Source organism: Bactrocera neohumeralis, chromosome 4 (genome assembly GCF_024586455.1).
Source record: "Bactrocera neohumeralis isolate Rockhampton chromosome 4, APGP_CSIRO_Bneo_wtdbg2-racon-allhic-juicebox.fasta_v2, whole genome shotgun sequence".
Taxonomy (NCBI): domain Eukaryota; kingdom Metazoa; phylum Arthropoda; class Insecta; order Diptera; family Tephritidae; genus Bactrocera; species Bactrocera neohumeralis.
In genome coordinates this window covers 25,037,872-25,057,561 of record NC_065921.1, presented here as the reverse complement: position 1 = coordinate 25,057,561, position 19,690 = coordinate 25,037,872, and the positions used below count along the sequence as shown (strand labels likewise).

General features: G+C 34.0%; 1 protein-coding gene across 6 annotated transcripts; it reads right to left on the bottom strand.

Moving 5' to 3' along the window:
• Positions 1–1,163: 1,163 nt before the first annotated feature.
• On the bottom strand, positions 1,164–18,970 carry LOC126757319 (G protein alpha q subunit). 6 transcript variants are annotated; one of them, XM_050471128.1, is made up of 10 exons: positions 12,415–12,634; positions 11,638–12,338; positions 9,968–10,152; positions 9,633–9,787; positions 9,311–9,439; positions 8,625–8,753; positions 8,030–8,159; positions 7,810–7,963; positions 7,133–7,240; positions 6,285–6,712 (listed from the first exon to the last, which is right to left on the bottom strand). In XM_050471128.1, exons 2-10 carry the CDS (start codon positions 11,753–11,755, stop codon positions 6,630–6,632), a joined length of 1,191 nt encoding a protein of 396 aa, XP_050327085.1. In that variant the 5' UTR covers positions 11,756–12,338; positions 12,415–12,634; the 3' UTR covers positions 6,285–6,629. The 6 variants fall into 6 exon arrangements, with proteins under 6 accessions (XP_050327084.1, XP_050327082.1, XP_050327085.1 ...); XM_050471127.1 differs by lacking the exons at positions 6,285–6,712; positions 8,625–8,753 and adding an exon at positions 1,164–3,272; XM_050471125.1 differs by lacking the exons at positions 6,285–6,712; positions 9,311–9,439 and adding an exon at positions 1,164–3,272.
• Positions 18,971–19,690: the final 720 nt, after the last annotated feature.

The following is a 19,690-nucleotide window of genomic DNA, read 5'->3' as shown; positions in this document are numbered from 1 at the left end:
CACTATGTTGTTTCATTGTTCATCACTAATCAACCAACAACAACTACGATGACGGTTTTAGTACTTTAAGCTTTTTAAAAGCTAATTAATGCATTCTCTATTATAATTCATTTATATAAATTTATTCAGTTAAAGCTTTGTTGTTTTTTTTTACATTTCTTATCGACGAATTCACTCTCACGTACATAGGTTACATTATATTATGTGTGTATGTATGTATTTGAGTACGAGTATGCGGCGTGATGAATTCGAAATCATCACGAGTGTACCAAGTGACTGCAATGCGCATGTGTGTGTGTGTGTGCAGGTGTAAGTTTACGAAAAAAAAAATAATGTAATAACAGTTTATTTTATGTGTCGGTTTTATTTTTTTAGTAAAAACCTTTAAATCTTTTATTAAATGATTGCTAAAAAAAAATATTTTTTAAATAAAATCAACTGTGGCTTAATTTTATCGCGCTGACACTCATAGAGCGTATTTATTTTCGGTTGCAGCGTAAGATTTATGCATAAATAAAAATTTTCAGTATAAATTGTTTCTTAAGTGGTGTATAAATGCTGTAAATAACGTTGTAGTGCACCATATACCCCCGAGTGGTGCAAAAGATAACGTCGAAAACTTAATAGAAAAATATAAGTATGTATTAAAATACGTGAAAATGTTGTTTTTTGTCAGTTCGAACCAAATTTGTTGACATGTTTGACGTCACAGCTTCAGAAGTTAGTTGTTACTACACCACAGTTGCTGTTGTTGTAGCAGCAAAAATCTGCCGAGTTGACAGTCCTTGGCCGGATAAAAAGATAAAAAACGGCTTCGTTCCGGTTACGTAGACCCGACTGTCGTGGGAACGGATTACAAAACAGCCGCTTTCTCGGCTTGTCTCATCCTTTTTTACTTTTTAACACAGCCTGCCTTTATTTTTCGACACTCCACTTGCGCTTGACAACACAAATAATTTATTTAAAATTAACTAAAATTGTTGTAGTCATTCAGGTATATTTTCTCATCACCTGCGACACTGTGTGCAACTTGTATGCCTACAAAAAGACATTATACAGCAATATATTGCCTCCGCAAATTGTTTAAAAAACTATTAAAACACAAGATTGTCAAACCTACAACATATATGTATGTATGTACATGTGTATAAACTAATTTCCCATTCATGTGTGTTTATTTGAATTTTTCCATTCTTTATTTGTTCAAAATATAAATATTTCTTGTTGTTGTTGTTTTTTATTTCTTATGAGCGCATATAAATTATTTATATTAATTTTTATTTTTATTATATCATTATCAAATTTACAAAAAATCATAATAATAATAAAACGAAAACGAAAACAAGAACAAAAATAGTTAACTAATCGAAATTAAAAAAAAAATCAAAACAATCATAGTACATACATAGTTTTCAAAACTTTAAAAACGCCAACTTAAAGCGAACATATTCATGAACTGTCAGTTATACAATCCTAATGCCATCGTGTTACAAAGCACAAAATTATTTTTTATACCATTTTTTACTAATAACTTAATATTTAAGTGTGTGTGTGTGCGTTTATGCATATATTTATGTATGCAGTTAGGTGTGTATGTATGTACTATATAGTATGTATATGACATTACAACTTTCATACGTTTTCTTCGTTTTCCCCAAATGCATATACGCATGCATGTATGTGTGTAAGTTTGTATGTATTTGCTTTACATTTAATTACTTTATAACGCATGCATTGTGTGTTTTTGTTTTTGTTGCTGCAGTTTTCGTACAACTTTTACATTTGCGCGCTATTTGTATGTACATATGTATGTATGTAGACTTGTGTGCGCGAGTGTGCGTATGTGTTTATGGCGTAGTTGTTGTTTTTGTGTTTGCAATTGATTTAAATGTTCTTCTATGTTCAAGTGTGCAATTTATAAAGTGTAACTTTTCCATATGTTCTGTACGTTTTTTATGTAAATTTGCGCGCTCGCAAGTTTTATACAAACAAAATTCACATTTCATTTGATTTTATTAAATAATTTATTATTTATAAACAATGCATATTATGCAGTTACATTTTTAGTTTCGTCGCTTGTTTCGCCCCCTTCTAAATTTTCGCCTTAACTAAGTATGTATGTATGTATGTATGTGGGTATGTTTTAGGTATGTGTGTGTATGTATGTATATATGCGAATTTGCTGCCGTCAACCGCTGCTGCCCCCTTGTCTGCCTTTTGTATGCTCAATTCGCCGCGCCTGAACGCAGCTAGCCGGCCGAACTGTTGTTGTAGGAGCGGTTGTATTTGTAGTTGTTGTTGTAGATGATTACTTTTCACATTTGTTTTCCTTAAATATTTGGTTGAACTTCTCTCTTCTTCTTCTTCTTCTTATTTACATAATAAGAAACGTTTTCTCATTTAGCATTTATTTAGTTTTTTTGTTGTTGTTGTTTGTTTTTAATGTATTTATGGTTACATCTAGTGGTTCACTTCATCAATACATGTACAAATAATGTAAGTATGTAGTATGTATGTATTTATGTATGTGTGTATATATTCGTATTAATTATACATATGTATGCATTATATTTCCATTATTCATTATTTAATTTGCTGCTTCTCTTCTTGTGTTCAGTGTTCGCCGCTTTTTCACGTGTTTGCCTGTGTTTGTGTGTATATATGAGACGTTCCCTTCGTTTTCGCATTTTCATGTTGCCGTTGGCAAATTCCAAAAAAAAAAAACAATTTAAAATAAATTTAACTAATATTTTCACTCGCTTCTTTCTAGTTACATAAGTGCTAGCTCCTCCTCCTCTCGCATATTATTACACTTGTTGGTGTCTGATTGCCGTCTCATTTTGTAGTTTTACTGAATTTCCATACATTTTATTATTTTATATATACTTGCAATTATTATTATTATTATTAATGTTATTTACTATTTTTTACTTTGCGTTATAAAATTTTTCTTTTTAAATAATCGTTAGTTTCACTTTTATATTCATCGCCATTTGCGCTATTTTGTTTGTCTAATATTTTTGTTTTTGTTTTTGCTTATATAATTTTTCTTTTTAATTTAGCGTTATATGTATTTTTTGTGTTTGTTTATTTATTTTTGTTTTGTTTTTTTACTTATATATTTTTATGCGAAAAAGGAATCATGAATATAATAAAATCACAAAAATTGTCTGTCCATCTGAATGCACTTCAGACCAGATTATATTCCTTCAGATTTGATTGGAGAATGGTGTCCTTAACAGCTGCAAACACGAATCGAATATTTTCAGTATCTAAAGTGGGCGGGGTGAGAAAAAATAATTTGATTAGAAAATATTTTACATAAATTGGAAAAATTTAAGGAGGTCCAATAACGGCATTAAATAAGAATAAAGATAAAAACAATATTAAACTCTTTAGAAAGTTGATTTCAATATTTTTTATATTTTCATTGGTTTAAACATTTTTGATAAAATAATATTCATATATGTATGTATGTATGTAAGGGACCTCCTTAAATAATTTTTGCACACACACTCTCACAACTTCATTTCTTCATATTCTTAAATAGTTGTTTCTTAGCACACTCACTGATATTCTCTTCTAATATTAACCAAATTAAGATTCGCACTCACAAACAGCATTGCCAGATTTTTGAAAATATAAAAATTACAGTATATGTAATTCACCGTTAGGTTAGGTTTGCTTAGTCTGATAGGCTAGTGAGCAAGGCATAAACCAATTAATTCACCGTTAGTTAAAATAAAATAGAAAAGAGAGAAATCTTGAAAATAAAAAAAAATGGATGGAAAATCATAAATAATAAATCATTACATTATAATGGTTGTCAAAATAGTATTGCGGTATTTTTATTGATTTTTTTTTATTGAAATTGAAATGAATTTTTGATGACTCATGCCCAGCTCTTGACCGATGATACGGCTGCTCCGGTCTCTTTCGACTAATTCAGCGATTTTATCGCAATTTTCGACGATAGGCCATCCGGAGCGTGGCGCATCTTCGACCACCTCTACACCAGAACGAAAACGTTGAAACCATCGTTGTGCGGTGGAAATGGAAACTGAATCGGGTCCATAAACTGCACAAATTTTATTGGCGGCTTGAGATGCATTTTTGCCTTTATCGTAGTAGTACTGTAAAATATGCCGTATTTTCTCTTTATTTTGCTCCATGTTTGCGACGCTATAACTCACGAACGACTTAAAAGAAACGACAATCAATCAAACACGTGTTAGCGCGTGAAATGATCTTTCCAAAAAGGTATAGCATGACCCGATGCGACGAATAAAACTAGAACTACGCGCTTTCAGCGCCAACTAGCGAAAATACCGCAAGACTTTTTTGACAGCCTAATATAAGTGTGCACATACATATAATCGAAAAACTACAATAATTAATCGTTTACTGTTGTTCGAAAACAAAAATTTTTCAGTAACGGTTTAAAATATTTGTTGTTATCGGCAAATGTTTGAAAAAATAGTTACAGTTTCTTTATTTTTTGGATCTTCGAAAAACTCATTAATTGCTTTTTATTTTTGGATCTTCGAAAATTTAATTACTCGATTCTTGCACATAGGATAATGGTTCAGAAAATATTATACATCACTTTTTGTTGTCGGATGTTCGAATAAGTAATAAACCGTTATTCGATGTCATTTCTTAAAAACAAGTACATATGTATGTACATATGTCAAGTTATGTAAAGTAATCGCGCTTTATTGTTGTTGTTAATACATTCGCAATAGTAGTAAAAATGTTTATTGTTGTTGTGGTATGTTCGAAAAATTAATAAATCGCTAGTTATATTATTTGTATGAATAAATAATTCATAATTTGTTGTTGTTGTATATTCGATAAAGTAATAAACAGTTAGCGTATATTTGTAAAAAAAAAAAGAATAAATAAATCGTCATTTGTAGTTGTTGTACATTCGAAAAAGTAATAAAAAACGTTTACGGTTATTGTTGTATATTCGAAAAATTAATAAACTCATATTATTAAAAAAAATGAAATAAATCATACTTTGTTGTTGTTGTGGTCGAAAAAGTAATAAAAAGGTTAATTTTTGTATGTTCGAAAAAGTAATAACGGTTATTCGAAATTATTTGTAAAAAAAAAAATAAATAAATCATACTTTGTATATTCGAAAAAGTAATAAAAAGGTTTATTCTTGAATGTTCGAAGTAATAAACCGTTACTTGATATTATTTGTAAAAAATAGATTAAATCAATCATACTTTTTTGATACTGTATATTCGAAAAATTAATAAACCGTTATTCGATATTATTTGTAAAAAATAGATTAAATCAATCATACTTTTTTGATACTGTATATTATTATAAAAAGGTTTATTCTTGTATGTTCGAAAATTTAATAAAAAAAATTAATAAACAAATCCTACTTTGTTGTATGTTCGAAAAAGCAATATAATTGTTAATTTTTTGTATTTTCGAAAAAGTAATAAACCGTTGCATATTCGAAACAGTTAATAGTACTGAAATGTCATATTATGACATTTTTTTATATTATCTAACTCTGTTAGTTTGAAAAATATTGAAATAAAGTCAGTAGATGGCTGTCCCGGGTGCTCATCGTAGTTTAGTTCGTGTAAGCTTAGCCAAAGCAACTTGAAAAAACGTTCCAAAACAATTGGATTAATGATATTGGAACAACGGATTTACCAGCTCTCAAAAAATGTCCCTCCAGTGAGGTATTCTATAACCATGACATTTGTGTATTTACAACAACAACGCATTAAAATGGAAGAAGCTTTTCTTTAACTACAATTAAGAGGTTATGACAGTTAGAATTTTCAAAAAATCGTTTTTTTAATTTCATTTCCTCAATGTACAAAATTTAAGACGACACACAGAAAATTTAATATCGTTCCGGTGAATATTTTCAAAGTTGCACGCAAATTTGAAAAGGCGTTTCAGATTGCTTGGAAGTGCATTCCCAACTTTAAACGCGTTTATCTCAAAATCGTGTTTTTAAAGTCGGTAACCAACATTACTCGAAAACGGCTAAACCGACTAGTCTCAAATTTTAACACGAGCTTCTTAAATATATTTTTTAGAAAATATAAAAATTTTTTTAGTCCGAAAGTTTGGTAAAAAATCCATTTTTTTTTTTAAGTTAATTGCTGCTATTTTTACTACTAGGTTTCATAAATATACCAAATTTCTATCTGTCGAACGTACGAACACACCAAACACTCCGTAGGGGAAGCAACTAATTATAAATATTTAAAATTTCCCTCGACAAAGGAAATTAACGCTCATCATATGCGACTCAATGGCGAAAGTAAAACAACTTTTAGGAATTTGTTTTATTGACGAGTACTTAAACAAAAGAGTTTACACTTTGCCTAAACATTATTACAATATTATTGCCTATATATGTATGTATGTGTTTTTTTTTTTAGAAATTAAGTCTTGCTTTTGCCTTTCTTATTTGTTTATTATTATTTATTTATTATAAGCCAATGTGTATTAATAAAATCGTAGTATAAAGAAGCGAAACAGTTATAAGTTGATGCGTTGGCTAACTATATGCATGTAAGTAGCTAGGTAGACGGGTTAGAGAGATGAGGACGCGCGTTCCGTTCAGTTGTGTTCGGTGAAGTTGCTTAACCCAAATTGAATTCCTTGAGAGCATTCTGCATGATAGTATCCTTGACGGCGCAGAATACGAGCTTAATGTTTTCGGTATCTGCACGAAGTTCAAGTGGCCGAAGTGAAAATTTTTTAAGATTTGTTTTAATAAACAGCAAAAGTAAGTTTTTTTTTTTAATTTTAAGTTGCAGAGCTTACTGACAACTATCGCGGCATTATAAAAAAAAATGCTAGCGATACTGTTTACATATACCGTTAATTTACAGCTTTACATTTTAAGCAAACTAGTGCGCTGTAAGCGTTTACCGGTTATACATACATATGTGTAGATCTACTATTTATGAGTCGATTCGCATTACCTGGAGGCAGGCACGTGGATAGTTTTTAGTTGAATACCGTTAACTTGTCATTAATTTTCCAATTTCTCAAACACAAGCACACACACAATGTTTTATCTTTTTTTTTCACACACAAACACTCAGTCCAACTGCTTTTGAGCGCGTATGCGTATACTTACCCGTAGCACAGGTGAAATGAGAATAGATGATTTTTTCGGAATCTGGATTAAGGTCTACAAACATACGAAGTATGAATTCACGGGCGGCAATCGCATCCCTTTGTGGACCTAATTAGCGTTTAGTGTGAGAATATGAAAGAAGAGCGAACATACAGTACAAGCGATACGATTATAAGGCATTCAATAATCATTACACAACTAAATACCTACTTATTTTTAAATACCATTTACTGCTACATATAAATGTATATACATAACCTAAATCGATATTGTGTGCGTAGCGCAAAAATACAAGAATTTACACAAACTTTAGAACGGCTAGCTACAACTAGCTTTTTAGCAAAGCTTTGAAAGCTTTAAGTAAAACTTTGTGGTTTTAACCTGTAGCTGTGGTGAAATGGGAGTAGCACTGACGTTCGGGATCTGGATTCGCAGCCAGATATTTTTTCAAGACAAATTGTTTAGCGGCAGCGTGATCACATTTGGGTCCTTCGTAATCACAAAAGTTTTTAGAATATTTTTTTTGTTGTTAATAATATAGTATAACTGTTAATAATAAAGAACAACAAAAACTAATAGCTTTCTTGATAACTAGCGCGTCTACAGCTTATAAATAATTTACAACTACAAATGTGAGCAGAAAATTATAGCAAAATAATTAGCGTGTGTGTACTCACCATCATATTCGGGAAAGTAATCTACCAAATGCGAATACATGATTTTTTCCTCTAATAAGTCTTTCTTATTTAAGAAGAGAATAACTGATGAATTTTGGAACCACGGATACGTAATAATAGTTCTAAATAAAGCTTTTGATTCTTCCATACGATTCTGCGCAATAAACAACAATAGACGAATGAGACATATTCAACACGCCAGCGCGTAAATTGTACTCACCTCATTATCAGATTCGAATAAAATTTGATCGTATTCCGATAGCGCAACCAAAAATATGATTGAAGTCACATTCTCAAAGCAATGAATCCATTTTCTTCTCTCGGAACGCTGACCACCCACGTCCACCATTCTGTGCGTGAGCGTGTATATATACGTGTGTGTGTGTTGAATGAAAATGCGACGGAGAAATTGCATAAAATTGTTTTAATTAAATTTGGTATGTGTTTAGAAAAAAAATGTCAAGTTTTAATAATCGGTTATAATAACGGTTACAAACATAAACTACACTCATAAATAAGTAAGCATGTAGGCGTTACACATAGAAATGCTTAAAACAAGATATATATGTTTAATACGAAAATGAACCAAATAACGTTAACAAACAAATGAAGCTACACAAAGCGCAAATTAGTGAAGCACCAACAAAAACAATGCGTATGTATGATGAGAGTATTTCAAGCTACACTTCAAACCTGCAGAGTTGGCAATATTGAACTATTTCGAGGTATTGCATTTATACTCGTACGACTAGCCTTAGCTGGGAAAAGTGGATGCAATATTTTTCAAAATCATGTTTTTTGAGTAAGTATTATACCTAAATACGATACCGTCCAAATCGAATGGATATTCAAGTATCCCTGTGGTGGGCACACGAGCACGCAAAATATCCTGCTCGCTGGGTAGGTAATCCTCTTTTTCAATACGATCAAGATCGCTGAGATAGCTGCGCGTTGGCAAACAAAAATTGTAAATTCCTTATTTATATGTACGTAAAGCTATAATTATGACTATGATTATGAAGCTATAGTTTTAAAGTGGTAGCATGAAGACCCAGCGTAAAGTAATTTGTTATAAAGTCGTTGGAAGCAAATCTCTATCATCCTTTTTTCGCATAATTTCTTTAAGAAATTATAAATCGCTGCAAACAAGAAATCTTTCTTTCATTTTCTGAAACCATAACCTCACTAAGTTCCAGTGAACTCCTACAAACTCAACACTACAAAGTATACATGAATTTCTATATTTTTCTGACAATTTTAAATAATATTAACCTTCAACAAAAATGTGTAGAAATCGGGGGGTTAGTGTCGCACACAAAAAATTATAAGGCAAACATGCACAAAATGCTCGAAAGCCAAAACAATGTTTTTTTTTTTTTTTGTTTTAACAAAAGTTTAGTAAATATTTAGTATTAAATAAGAGTCAAAGCAAATTAGTAGTATAATTTACATGTATGCAATCAAAAGGCACATTTTGCGAAATAGAATTTGTATGTTGTACCTAAATCGAATTTCTTCTAAATCAAAGGGATACTCAATGATCCCCGTTGTCGGCACACGAACTCTCAAAATATCTTGTTCGGTTGGTAAATAATCTGGTTGAGCCACACGATCGAGATCCATCAGATAACTAATAAATATATATATATATTTTTGTTTATAAGTTTTCTCTATATACTTATTGTTTGTATGTATGTATGTATGTCATTCGATTTACACACTTCAAAGATATTGTTTGCCTCACGGCTTTTTCGTTATTTGTAATGGCGAACACTTAAATTATAAGAGACTTGTAAGCACATGGGTGGTGGAAAGGTACTCACTATTTTGCCGAATCTGTGAGTTGATATTCTCTTCGTCTATCGTAACATTCTTGTATGCCAGTATCCGCCCACAGTGTTTTAATGGCGGACAAATATGGATCTTCGAATGATGTGACCGTTTCGTAATCGATACTCATCACCAGTTCGCCAAATTCCTGTCGAAAAGCATTTGCAGCATAGATTAATAGTCATTTTTTTAGGTTATGGTAAAATAGGATTTGTGAAAAATAATAAATCGGCTTCCGTATCGCTTAGTACCGAATATAAACATATCTATTGAACTACCAAAGCATTGTAAATACTAATTTTGTATCTCTTATATGTAGTTTACTTACACCGTGCTCGTCTTTGCCATACGAAATTTTTAACATATCCATGGCCTTGATCATCGACTGCATGGCCATGAATATATTTTGATAGACTAATTTAATGTAACCCCGTTTGTCTTCGTCGGAGTAACCGCTGCCGTGAATAATACGCATCTGTTTGATGAATGTCGATTTGCCGGATTCACCAGTGCCTGTGAAGAGAAATAAAAAGAAAATTAATAACAAGAAAAATGTATCTTGAGCTGTTTGATTGGACAAAGAAGGCGTATACGAAATTACAGCTAAAACGTTTTTAGAAAACTTTACTAGGAATGAATACTTCTACAAAACTCGAAATTTCGCCACGAAGCGGTCTTGTTTTTGTAGTTAATGCAGATATTAGATAGATAGATAGTAAAGATAGAGGTTTTGAACTGCGACCTATGGTCTATTGTGCCCTTGCCCTATATCACATATGGTTACCAAGGTCCAGCATCCTGTACAATTCCAGGAGCCTGCTTCTGCAAATTGATGGGCAACCGAGAATCAGGTGTTCTGGGGTGTTCCTGTTCCATTTTGCAGAACCGACAGTTTGCGCAAGATGTTATGTCCATATTGGACAAGTGCTTCCTGAGCCTGCAGTGCTCTGGGGAGGTAGATTATTTCTTTAAACCATGCGAGGTTGAACCCTCCCAGAAGCAGCTTGGCATGGCGCATTCCTGCAGCCAGCGCTGTTCTCTCTCCACTCTTTCCTCCGTGCTCCTTAAAAGTGGGGGACCCCACAACAATGCATGGTTCTAGCCACCTCATCCTGGACGCTGCCGCAGACATTAGTAGTTCATCAAATATTTTTGGATAAAAACACCGAGCTCACTACTACTGGATGGTTTCTTATTCCGGTTCTTGGTTACGTAGAACCGACTTGGACGTGGTAACGGACTTATTTATGGCAGTTAGGAATGAACAAGTGTTCAAAATGTTTTTCAGTGGCAGTAAGTAGTGAATTTGAATTCCCACAACAGCCGGTCTTTCGCTACCGGAATTGCCAGGTGTTTTATCCAGTCAAGGTCAGTTACTTTGCTGATATAACCCAGTTTGTAACGGTAATAAGGAAATAAGAAGATAAAATTTTTATGGAGATTATTTTTATATACTTATTTCCTCAAAATTTTATCAGATCTGTATTGAACGAGGCCGACAAATCTTTTTTCTTTGTAATGGATATCTAAAACCTGTTGAAAAATGGTAATATAACAATAGTAACAACTATAGATAAAATAAATATCGGGACCGACAAGGACACTTTACTACATATGTATGTGCGGGTTTTGTCTTTTTGAATTTACAACATAACCTCCAAGTCACTAACACTTATTAATGGAATGGAATTCACCAATAAAACTGCGTTTTTGTTTCTTGAAGTAAATTCGAGCAATGGTGCCGAGTTGATAGTCCTTGGCTGGTCCTCCAGGTCCGTTCCGGTTGCTTAGACCCGATTGTCGTGGAAGCGGAACACAAAAAAACTATATTGTTTTTAACCAATGATAGTTTCTACTTGGGTTCTAAATTTGGTTCATAAAAAGTCATTAGTATTTCGACCTAACCTCGGAATTTTTTTTAAATGCCTTTATGTGTATTTTTGCCCTAAGGTTGATATATACATACATACATACTTGCAGCTTGCGCAAATCACTTACCGAGCAGCAATAGTTTGAGTTCCCTTCGCGCATCGCGTTTGTCTCGACGCAACTGCCGTTCGATTTCCTGATTAATGCGCTTCTGTTCCTTCGCCTCCTCCGATAAACAGCACTCCATACTAGCTAAATTTTTGGCTGCTTACGCCGCACCCTTAACCACACACTCTAGTCTATGTACTACTACTGGACTGTATTTGTTGTTAATGTTGTTCGTTATTTAAAGTAAAAGCTTTGGGGCGAAACGCTCGTGCTGTAGCCTGCCTCAATGTAGCCGCCGGCGTGCTTTGCTTGCCTATTTTGTAGTCAATAATGTTGGAGCAGATGATAATTTCAAATGCTTGCCAAGTTCCTTTGCCGCCACCACCTTCTCGATAGGTGTGTGTCGTCGTGTGTGACTTCCGTTAGCGCAACAATCAATGTTGCGACACAACACATATGCTCCTTTCCAATTATCTTTGTATGGCAAAAGATTTTGAAGTAAATTTTGAAATTAACTTCGTTTTATTTTCACATGGAAATGTTCACATACGATTGTATTCCCACAAATTCTTTTATTTTGGTTGAGCGCCTCTTTTCTCAAGCTAAAATTTTTTATTTTTATTTATTTTGCTTTTCGAACTTTATGTTTGTCCAGTTGCAACCAACGATAGGTACCGTTTCTCCTTCTTTGTATGATCCTATTTAAAAAAATCCGTAAACATCTGAAAAAAAGAGAGAAAAAAATGTCGTTATAATTGATCGAATTATTTATCTAAAAATGGATATAGCAGAGCTCACTTAGTTTCAAATCTTATTAAAAACAAAACGCTTAATGAACAAGCGTTGGTTGCTCCTAAGCTTCTTTACGCTCGAACGGTGTGCCGTGTTATGATAATTTTAAAAAGTACAAAAAAAATATTGAAAAATTTTGTATAGCATTCGTTTGTTCGTGCGCATAGTACGAATGCAGCAATGCGCGCCCTACCGAAGAGACAAAAAATCGAAAAACAACTGCCCAGCAGTCACGGAAGCAGACATTTCCCGAGTCCCAATGTGCGCATACATTTACCGATTTGTCGGTCATGTAGGGCTTCCTAGCCAAAGCTTCGAAGGCAACAAAATAAGATATATACACATACATATATATAGAAACAAAGCACAGATCTACTTTGCGCGACCATCATAGTGACCGACGAGTGAAGCGCCGCCAACTGCTGCAACGAACAGTTGGTGTTGGATGACCCCCCGAAACCGCTTGACTTGCGGGCGGCGTTAACCTCGTTCCCGAATGCCGTATGCCGCCCGTCGTCAAGTCTATTCTAATCCAATTGTCTTGAACTTCACAGTCCATTGGCAAGGTTGATGACTAAACTCATAGTTTTTGCTTTTGTTTTTGTTGCTGTTGTAATAGCTCAGAGGCTGTATATGCGATAGGGAAAATAGAATGGCTTTAATTAGCGTATTTGGATAGCGTATTCCAACAAGGAGTATTGGTGAAAAAGCTATAAAGGTAGAACCGATCAGCTGTAGTAAAACAGCGTTAGCAACGGATGATATGATGATCATATGTGCGCAAGATTTTGTGCTCAATGCTTAGATTTCACTTTCCTTTGGTTATCCCAAAACATACTTATAATACAAAATTAAGTAGATTTTGGCTCTTTGTTTTCAGTCAACAAAGAATTGGCAATTTCTTAGAAAAAGTTAGCCTCGTTACCCTAAAGTCTTCTATGCGCCAAAATGTAGGCAATTTTTTCTATGAAAATCACGTTTCCGAGTTATGTAACTTCACAGGCGGGTGTTATAACGTGCTATATAACTTCTTCTAAAAAGCGACGGCGTTGGGGTCTTGATAGTCGAGTCCATGTAACCCAAAATTGATGCAGCTTTTTTCCGGGCCAGAGGCTCCCAACTGGCAGCATTCTTCATAATTCTGTTAGGAATATTTTGACGCTATGACACCATTCATGGCGGATATTCATGCATTCACTCCCAATTCTGTAGCCATTGCATACTTTTTGGCTGAAAATTTTGAAACTAAAATTGTATTTAAAAGTTTTGTTAGAAATACACCCTGTCAAGAAAGTATCACGAATTTATAAATAAAACGAAAATTTGTCTTTGGCCAAAAATTCATTCACAATGATGGCTTTGTGCTATGGTGCGTTATCAAGAGCAGAATCCACGAATTAGCGACTCGCAAGCGCCGCATAACACCAAGATAATACTCTTTGTTGACCAGTTGGAACGTATTCGTGGTTTTTTCGGCTTTGGCGCGCCTTCGGGCGGCCGTTCGGATAATTGCTGGTTCGTAAGCGTGCCATATTCGTAGACCTCGTATGTTTCGTCACCAGCAATTATGCGTTTCATGAAGGTGGGATCCGAATTGTCTCGATCCAGCATGTCTGCAGCTACCTGCTCTCGATACCTTTTTTGAAGGAAATTCAGCTCTATCGGAACAAGTCTTACAGCAACGCGTTGCATGCCCAATTTTTCGTGCATAAATCAGCTCTATCGGAACAAGTCTTACAGCAACGCGTTGCATGCCCAATTTTTCGTGCATAAATGTACGTACGCTCTCGTTTGACATTTCCAATTTATAGGCAATTTCTCTCAAGCTCACAAGGCTATTTTCGGCAACAATTTCCTTCACTTTTTCAACGTTATCATCGGTCACACTCGTTGAAGGCCGTCCAGAACGAGGCATGTCTTCGACGGTCTCCCGACCCTCCTTGAATGCTCTGTACCACTCGTAAGTGCGAGTTTTTGATAGAGCAGATTCAGAAAAAGTCTTCTGCAACATTTTCAATGTACCGGCACACGAAAATTCGTTCGCAACACAAAATTTAACACAAATATGTTGATCAATATTTTCGATCATTGTAAAATTCGACAAACACTACTGAGGTTGACTGACATAAACAGCTGCTGTAAACACACTGGTTGACAGATCGCGCTAATTCTTGGTATCATAATTAAGGACAGTTGTACCAACCTAGGAAAAAAAAATTTGCCTGTCTTCCATCTAAGCGGGACATTTAAATGAAGAATTCCCGATACCTCCGTGACAGGGTGTATTGTAAAGTTTAGTTATTTATTTATGATAAACCAAATAATGTATTTCGAGATAGATTTCTGGCAAATCAAAGCGTTTGTTTTCGAGAAGATAGGAAGCTTCAGCGGAACCACTTCGACATATTCGGTTAAAGCGTCTGTTTACCAAACGTTGTAGAAACCACTCCCAATGAAAGAGAACAACAGTCTCGGATGAAAGACCCCATTTTGATGATGGAATGTCCGGTCTCTAAATTGGAAAGGTGTCGATGCTCAGCTGGTCGATGTCCTCGTAAAAGTAAAGGCTGACATATACTACAGCGGTCTTATAAAGGAGCGCAAATTCAGTGTGGGATTCGTGATGGGAAAATGACTCAGTCATCGAGTCCTGGCATTCACTCTGGTGGATGAGCGTCTAACCACAATCCACATCAGAGCAAAATTTTTCAACATAACACAGATTTGCGCCCACGCCCCAAAGAAAGAGAAGGACGATATGACCAAAGATGTATTTTTTGAGCGAAGGATGAGGTTCGAAAAGCAATTACCCACCTGAAGAACAACAAATCGGCAGGGGTCGATGGATTACCGGGCGAGCTATTCAAATACGGCGGCGAAGAACTGATAAGGTGCATGAATCAGCTTCTTTGCGAGTTATGGTCGGATGAAAGCAACATCTGATTAGTCAGCCTGAGGAGTGTTCAAGAGAAAGGTTTTGCGGAAGATATACGATGACATTCACATAGTTCTGCTAATCAAGAGACAGCGGCTGCGAGTGGCTAGGTAATGTTGTCCGGATGGAAGAGAACACTTTATCTTTGAGGATTTTTGATTCAGAACCGCTGGTGGAAGCAGAGGAAGAGGAAGACCTCCACTCCATTGGATAAGATAAGACAAGGTGGAGAAGGACTGGCTACACTTGAAATCTCGAATTGGCGCCAAATAGCAAAAGAATAAATGACTCCACGCTGTTGTTAACCTGTCTATAACCGCGTAAGGGGTGTCTACGACAGTAAAGAAGAAGAAGAAGAAAAGTATGTAGAAAGCAATGCAAAAATCCATTTTCAATAGCAAATGTTGTTTCCTTCCTAGCGCTTATTAAGGGCAGAGCATTGATTTTTTTTGCCAGAGGTTACAACAAAACAAATATGTGGCTCATTGAATTCAGATTTATTTGAAGAATTCTATTTCCGAGGCTACTACTAACACTAACTAGACAAATACTATGTACAATTTTAAGACGTATACAAAGAACTGTTACTAACTGTAGGGTTCACACAGAATTCTACAATTTCGAATACAAAAAATACCGCTTTGAATGTGTTGGAAATTACGTTCGAACATAAAAATTGATGGCAAAATACGCATTTACTTACATATGGACCTTTACCTAGTTGGTATATATACAGTAATGGTACTGACTGATCATAATAACTGTAATCAGATTTTATGAAAACTAATGTATTTCAGATATGACAGGTTTATTGATACGCCTACTTGCGAAGTCCTTAAACCGAATACCGATATATTATAGTTAACCATAATCTCTAATTAATTTAATTTTTGGATTTTTTGATATTTGTTTTTGATATTTTGTCGCTACCATGGCCTATATTAAATATTTCATAAATAATTGGCGGCATGATTTTAAAAGAAAAAATTAATGAAATTACACCAAGGAAAGAAACTTCATCACATTACGGTTTTTGTTTATGTTATTAAGACATGATCAAATATGTAACATACTGTAAATTTATTTAAAAAATATACGCTTTCGTTTTTACTTTTTTTCAGCTCAAATCTAATTAACGGTAATACGCTACCATTTCCAATGCCATAGGTACGCGACCATAGCTACAGGAGAGCACGCCCTCCCCTATAATGTGTGAAAAGTGTGTCTTTTCTTATTGACAAGCGCAAGAAAATACGATATGCGAAATGTAAAATCGTTGAAAGACTTGAAGAACAGCGAAAAACGATAGAATCAACGTTGGCTAATTTAGCATAGACTTGTGATTTTCCACAGTAATCGTGTTATTATGGAATACATACATACATGAATACACGCGTGCAAAAATTTTGTTATTTTTGTAGCCTGGCCACTAGAAAAGCACAGGAAAATCGAATTCTGAATGTAAAATTCATACGACAACTACAAATGGTTTGAAGAGATCACTGTGACTCCTCTGTAGTAAATTTCTTTCAAACTATATAATTATGAAATTCGACACGCCATTTGTTCAATTCTTCTCCTACTCAAAAACATCGGCTAATTTGCATTTGCATTTGTTATTAAATTAAGGTTTTGTGCGCTGTTAGCCAACGTTAATTTTCTTATTATTAATATCTCCGTTGGCGCCGCTGCCGCTGGCGATCCATTCCTACATGCGCTGTTATTGTCGCACAGATATATACAAATAACAATATATGTATGTATATGTATATGTATCTGTGCGGTTTTTATGTACATATAACAATACAAATCTAACCATAATAAATTTTCTTGAATCGTAAAGTAAAACCAGCAGCTCTGTGCCTCTGTGTGGTTTTTTTATCAACGTATAGTTGGTCCGGTCTCCGGAGTGATATACTTGTGTATGATAAGAATAACCTGCAGCGCGATCACTAGAAGCTCATTCGACTTCTATGTAGTCTTTGGCGCATAGCTTGTCTAAGCTTTTTGTTGATTTAGTATTGATAAAGTTGAGATAAATGAAAACGAAATGGATGCGAAGAATCTGCACCTCCCTAATTGAACTACATCATACATATGTGAAAATAAAAACCTGTTGAACACGTTTCAGCTCATTTTATAATATAATGAAGAAAATATTTTGATTGTCTAGAACGTATGTACGCAGATATTTCCCTTCTGTTATCAGTATGAGTAATCCATTTGCTATTTATTTCATGAACTATTTTTAGGATTTTAATGCATAATTTTCGCAAAGGCACATATTTATGTATGTACATTTCTATGTTTACTGTAGTTTTACATGTATGCATATCTAAGTGTTTCGTCAAACATAACACCAGCTCATATTAAATAATTAAATTTATTGGTTTTATTTAAAAAAAAAAACAACTAATATGTAATTTAAACTTTGTCACTTTTAACAAAAATTTTTTGCACACTCTACATCCGATTAGAAATATTTACTTTTAACTGTGATATTATTGATCTAAAATCACATAATTGCAATTGAAAAGGTTGTAAAAGTTAAAACGTTTCCCTAAGTGCATTTTTGTTGACTATCTTTACATTACAAATAAAAAAATTTATATAAATGAACAACATGAAGAGATAAGTTGATTTAGTCATATCCCTAAATCGGCCTACCGGGAACTACTCCCTAAGTTTTTAATAAATCGATATGGAAATTTGCACATTGCATATGAACCGCCGATGTCGGACAACTGTAGCTCCCATTAAACTGAACGATCAACATTTTTGTATAGAAAACTTTTACTATATTTTCACAAAATTTTGCATAGGTTCTTCTTAAAGACTGCGCTGCAATATGTTAAGATAATTTCCAGAAAGAACATGACGAAAAGTTGCATAAAAACCAATTTTTGTATGGAAACTTCCTTATTTGTGAATTGTATATTCCATCTTTGTGGCAACCGAGGTTAATGTATTTCAAATTTTTGCAAAATTGGTTTAATTTTTCAAATAAATTTAACTTACCAATTAAAATATATTTTGGTGTTGAAGATTTCAGAAACTTAAGGAAACTCGTATCAAAAGTTGGTATTTCCTTGTAGTCGATATTCCCGAATGCAGTATCATTAGGAGAATATTGTTCTTTATTTTTATTGTGGGTTGGTTTCTTTTTTGCTTAAAATTAATCCTTTTTACAGAATCCCTGCAGATCTATTGTATATATTGCTATTAGACGAACTATTGTTGCTGCTGCATTTGCTGTTCAATTGGCGGCCGCAACTAATATTTATATATCCAGGTATATTTAACGGTACCGTTGGTGCATATATGGCGTCAATTATTCATTCATTTCTTCAATATAGCTGTAGTTGCTTGAGCCCGTTTCTAAAATATAAGGAACATTTTTCCGCTTCAACCGCTTTTGTTGCTCTTTCTGGTTTTCCTATAATTTTTCTGTTGTAAGATCGAGTAGTTTGTATTTTTTGCACATTTGTTAAAAATAATTTTTTTAATTTGTTTGTTCTTTACTTCAAAAATTACCCGTTTACATATCAATACACAACTCTGAATCTTTAATTATGAAACATTTTCTATTTCTTTAACTCGTCAGAGTGCATATTCAAGCATTTTAGCCTAATATAATATTATTATGCATGAAGAATAAAATCACAAAATAACTTTTTCACACAGATTATAAATGCAAGAGGCTGGAGGTGGAATTTCAAAAGTGTGTGTACGTAGGTATGTATATTGAACACTAGAGATACTGTATTGAATTTTTTCAATTAAATCAACAATTACTTTTTTTTTGTTAATTGGATGTAATATAAAATTTTAAATGATTTTCAGCTATTAAAATAGCACCTGCCCAATCAATTCACAATTATATACATCGGTATCCTCCATAGTAACTTCGTAACTATGCGAAGATTCACTTGTCGCACCGATCTTTGTTTACCTTTTAGTTTTTTTGCACTTACTATTTTTCGTTTCTTTTTGCAAGAAATTCGTAAAAATTGTTAAAATTTTACTTGATATCATTTGACGACTATGACCAAATCCAATGGGGAAAAATAGTACAAAAGAGAACGAAGAAATATAAGCAAAAAAGAAAATTGCGTGACGTTTCGTTTACTTTTATGATACAAGTTCGCAGAAACAGACCGATGGTTTGCTGCCGATCTAATCTAGCCATATAGTTGTCACACTTGCTCCTGCGTGTTTTCGCTTATATTGAAGATTTCTGAACTGTGTTGTCGACACAGTAGAACAGCAAATCAGATACACCACGATACCGACGGGGCGAATACACACATGCCAGACGATACGACCGACGATGTATATTTGACGGGC

Coding starts and splice junctions, on each gene's coding strand:
- LOC126757319 (XM_050471128.1), bottom strand. CDS start 11,755: ATGGAGTGCTGTTTATCGGAGGAGGCGAAGGAACAGAAGCGCATTAAT. Junction 9,440..9,632: donor CTCACAGATTCGGCAAAATA/GTGAGTACCTTT, acceptor TATATTTATTAG/TTATCTGATGGATCTCGATC. Junction 7,241..7,809: donor TTACTTTCCCGAATATGATG/GTGAGTACACAC, acceptor AACGCTAATTAG/GTCCACAAAGGGATGCGATT.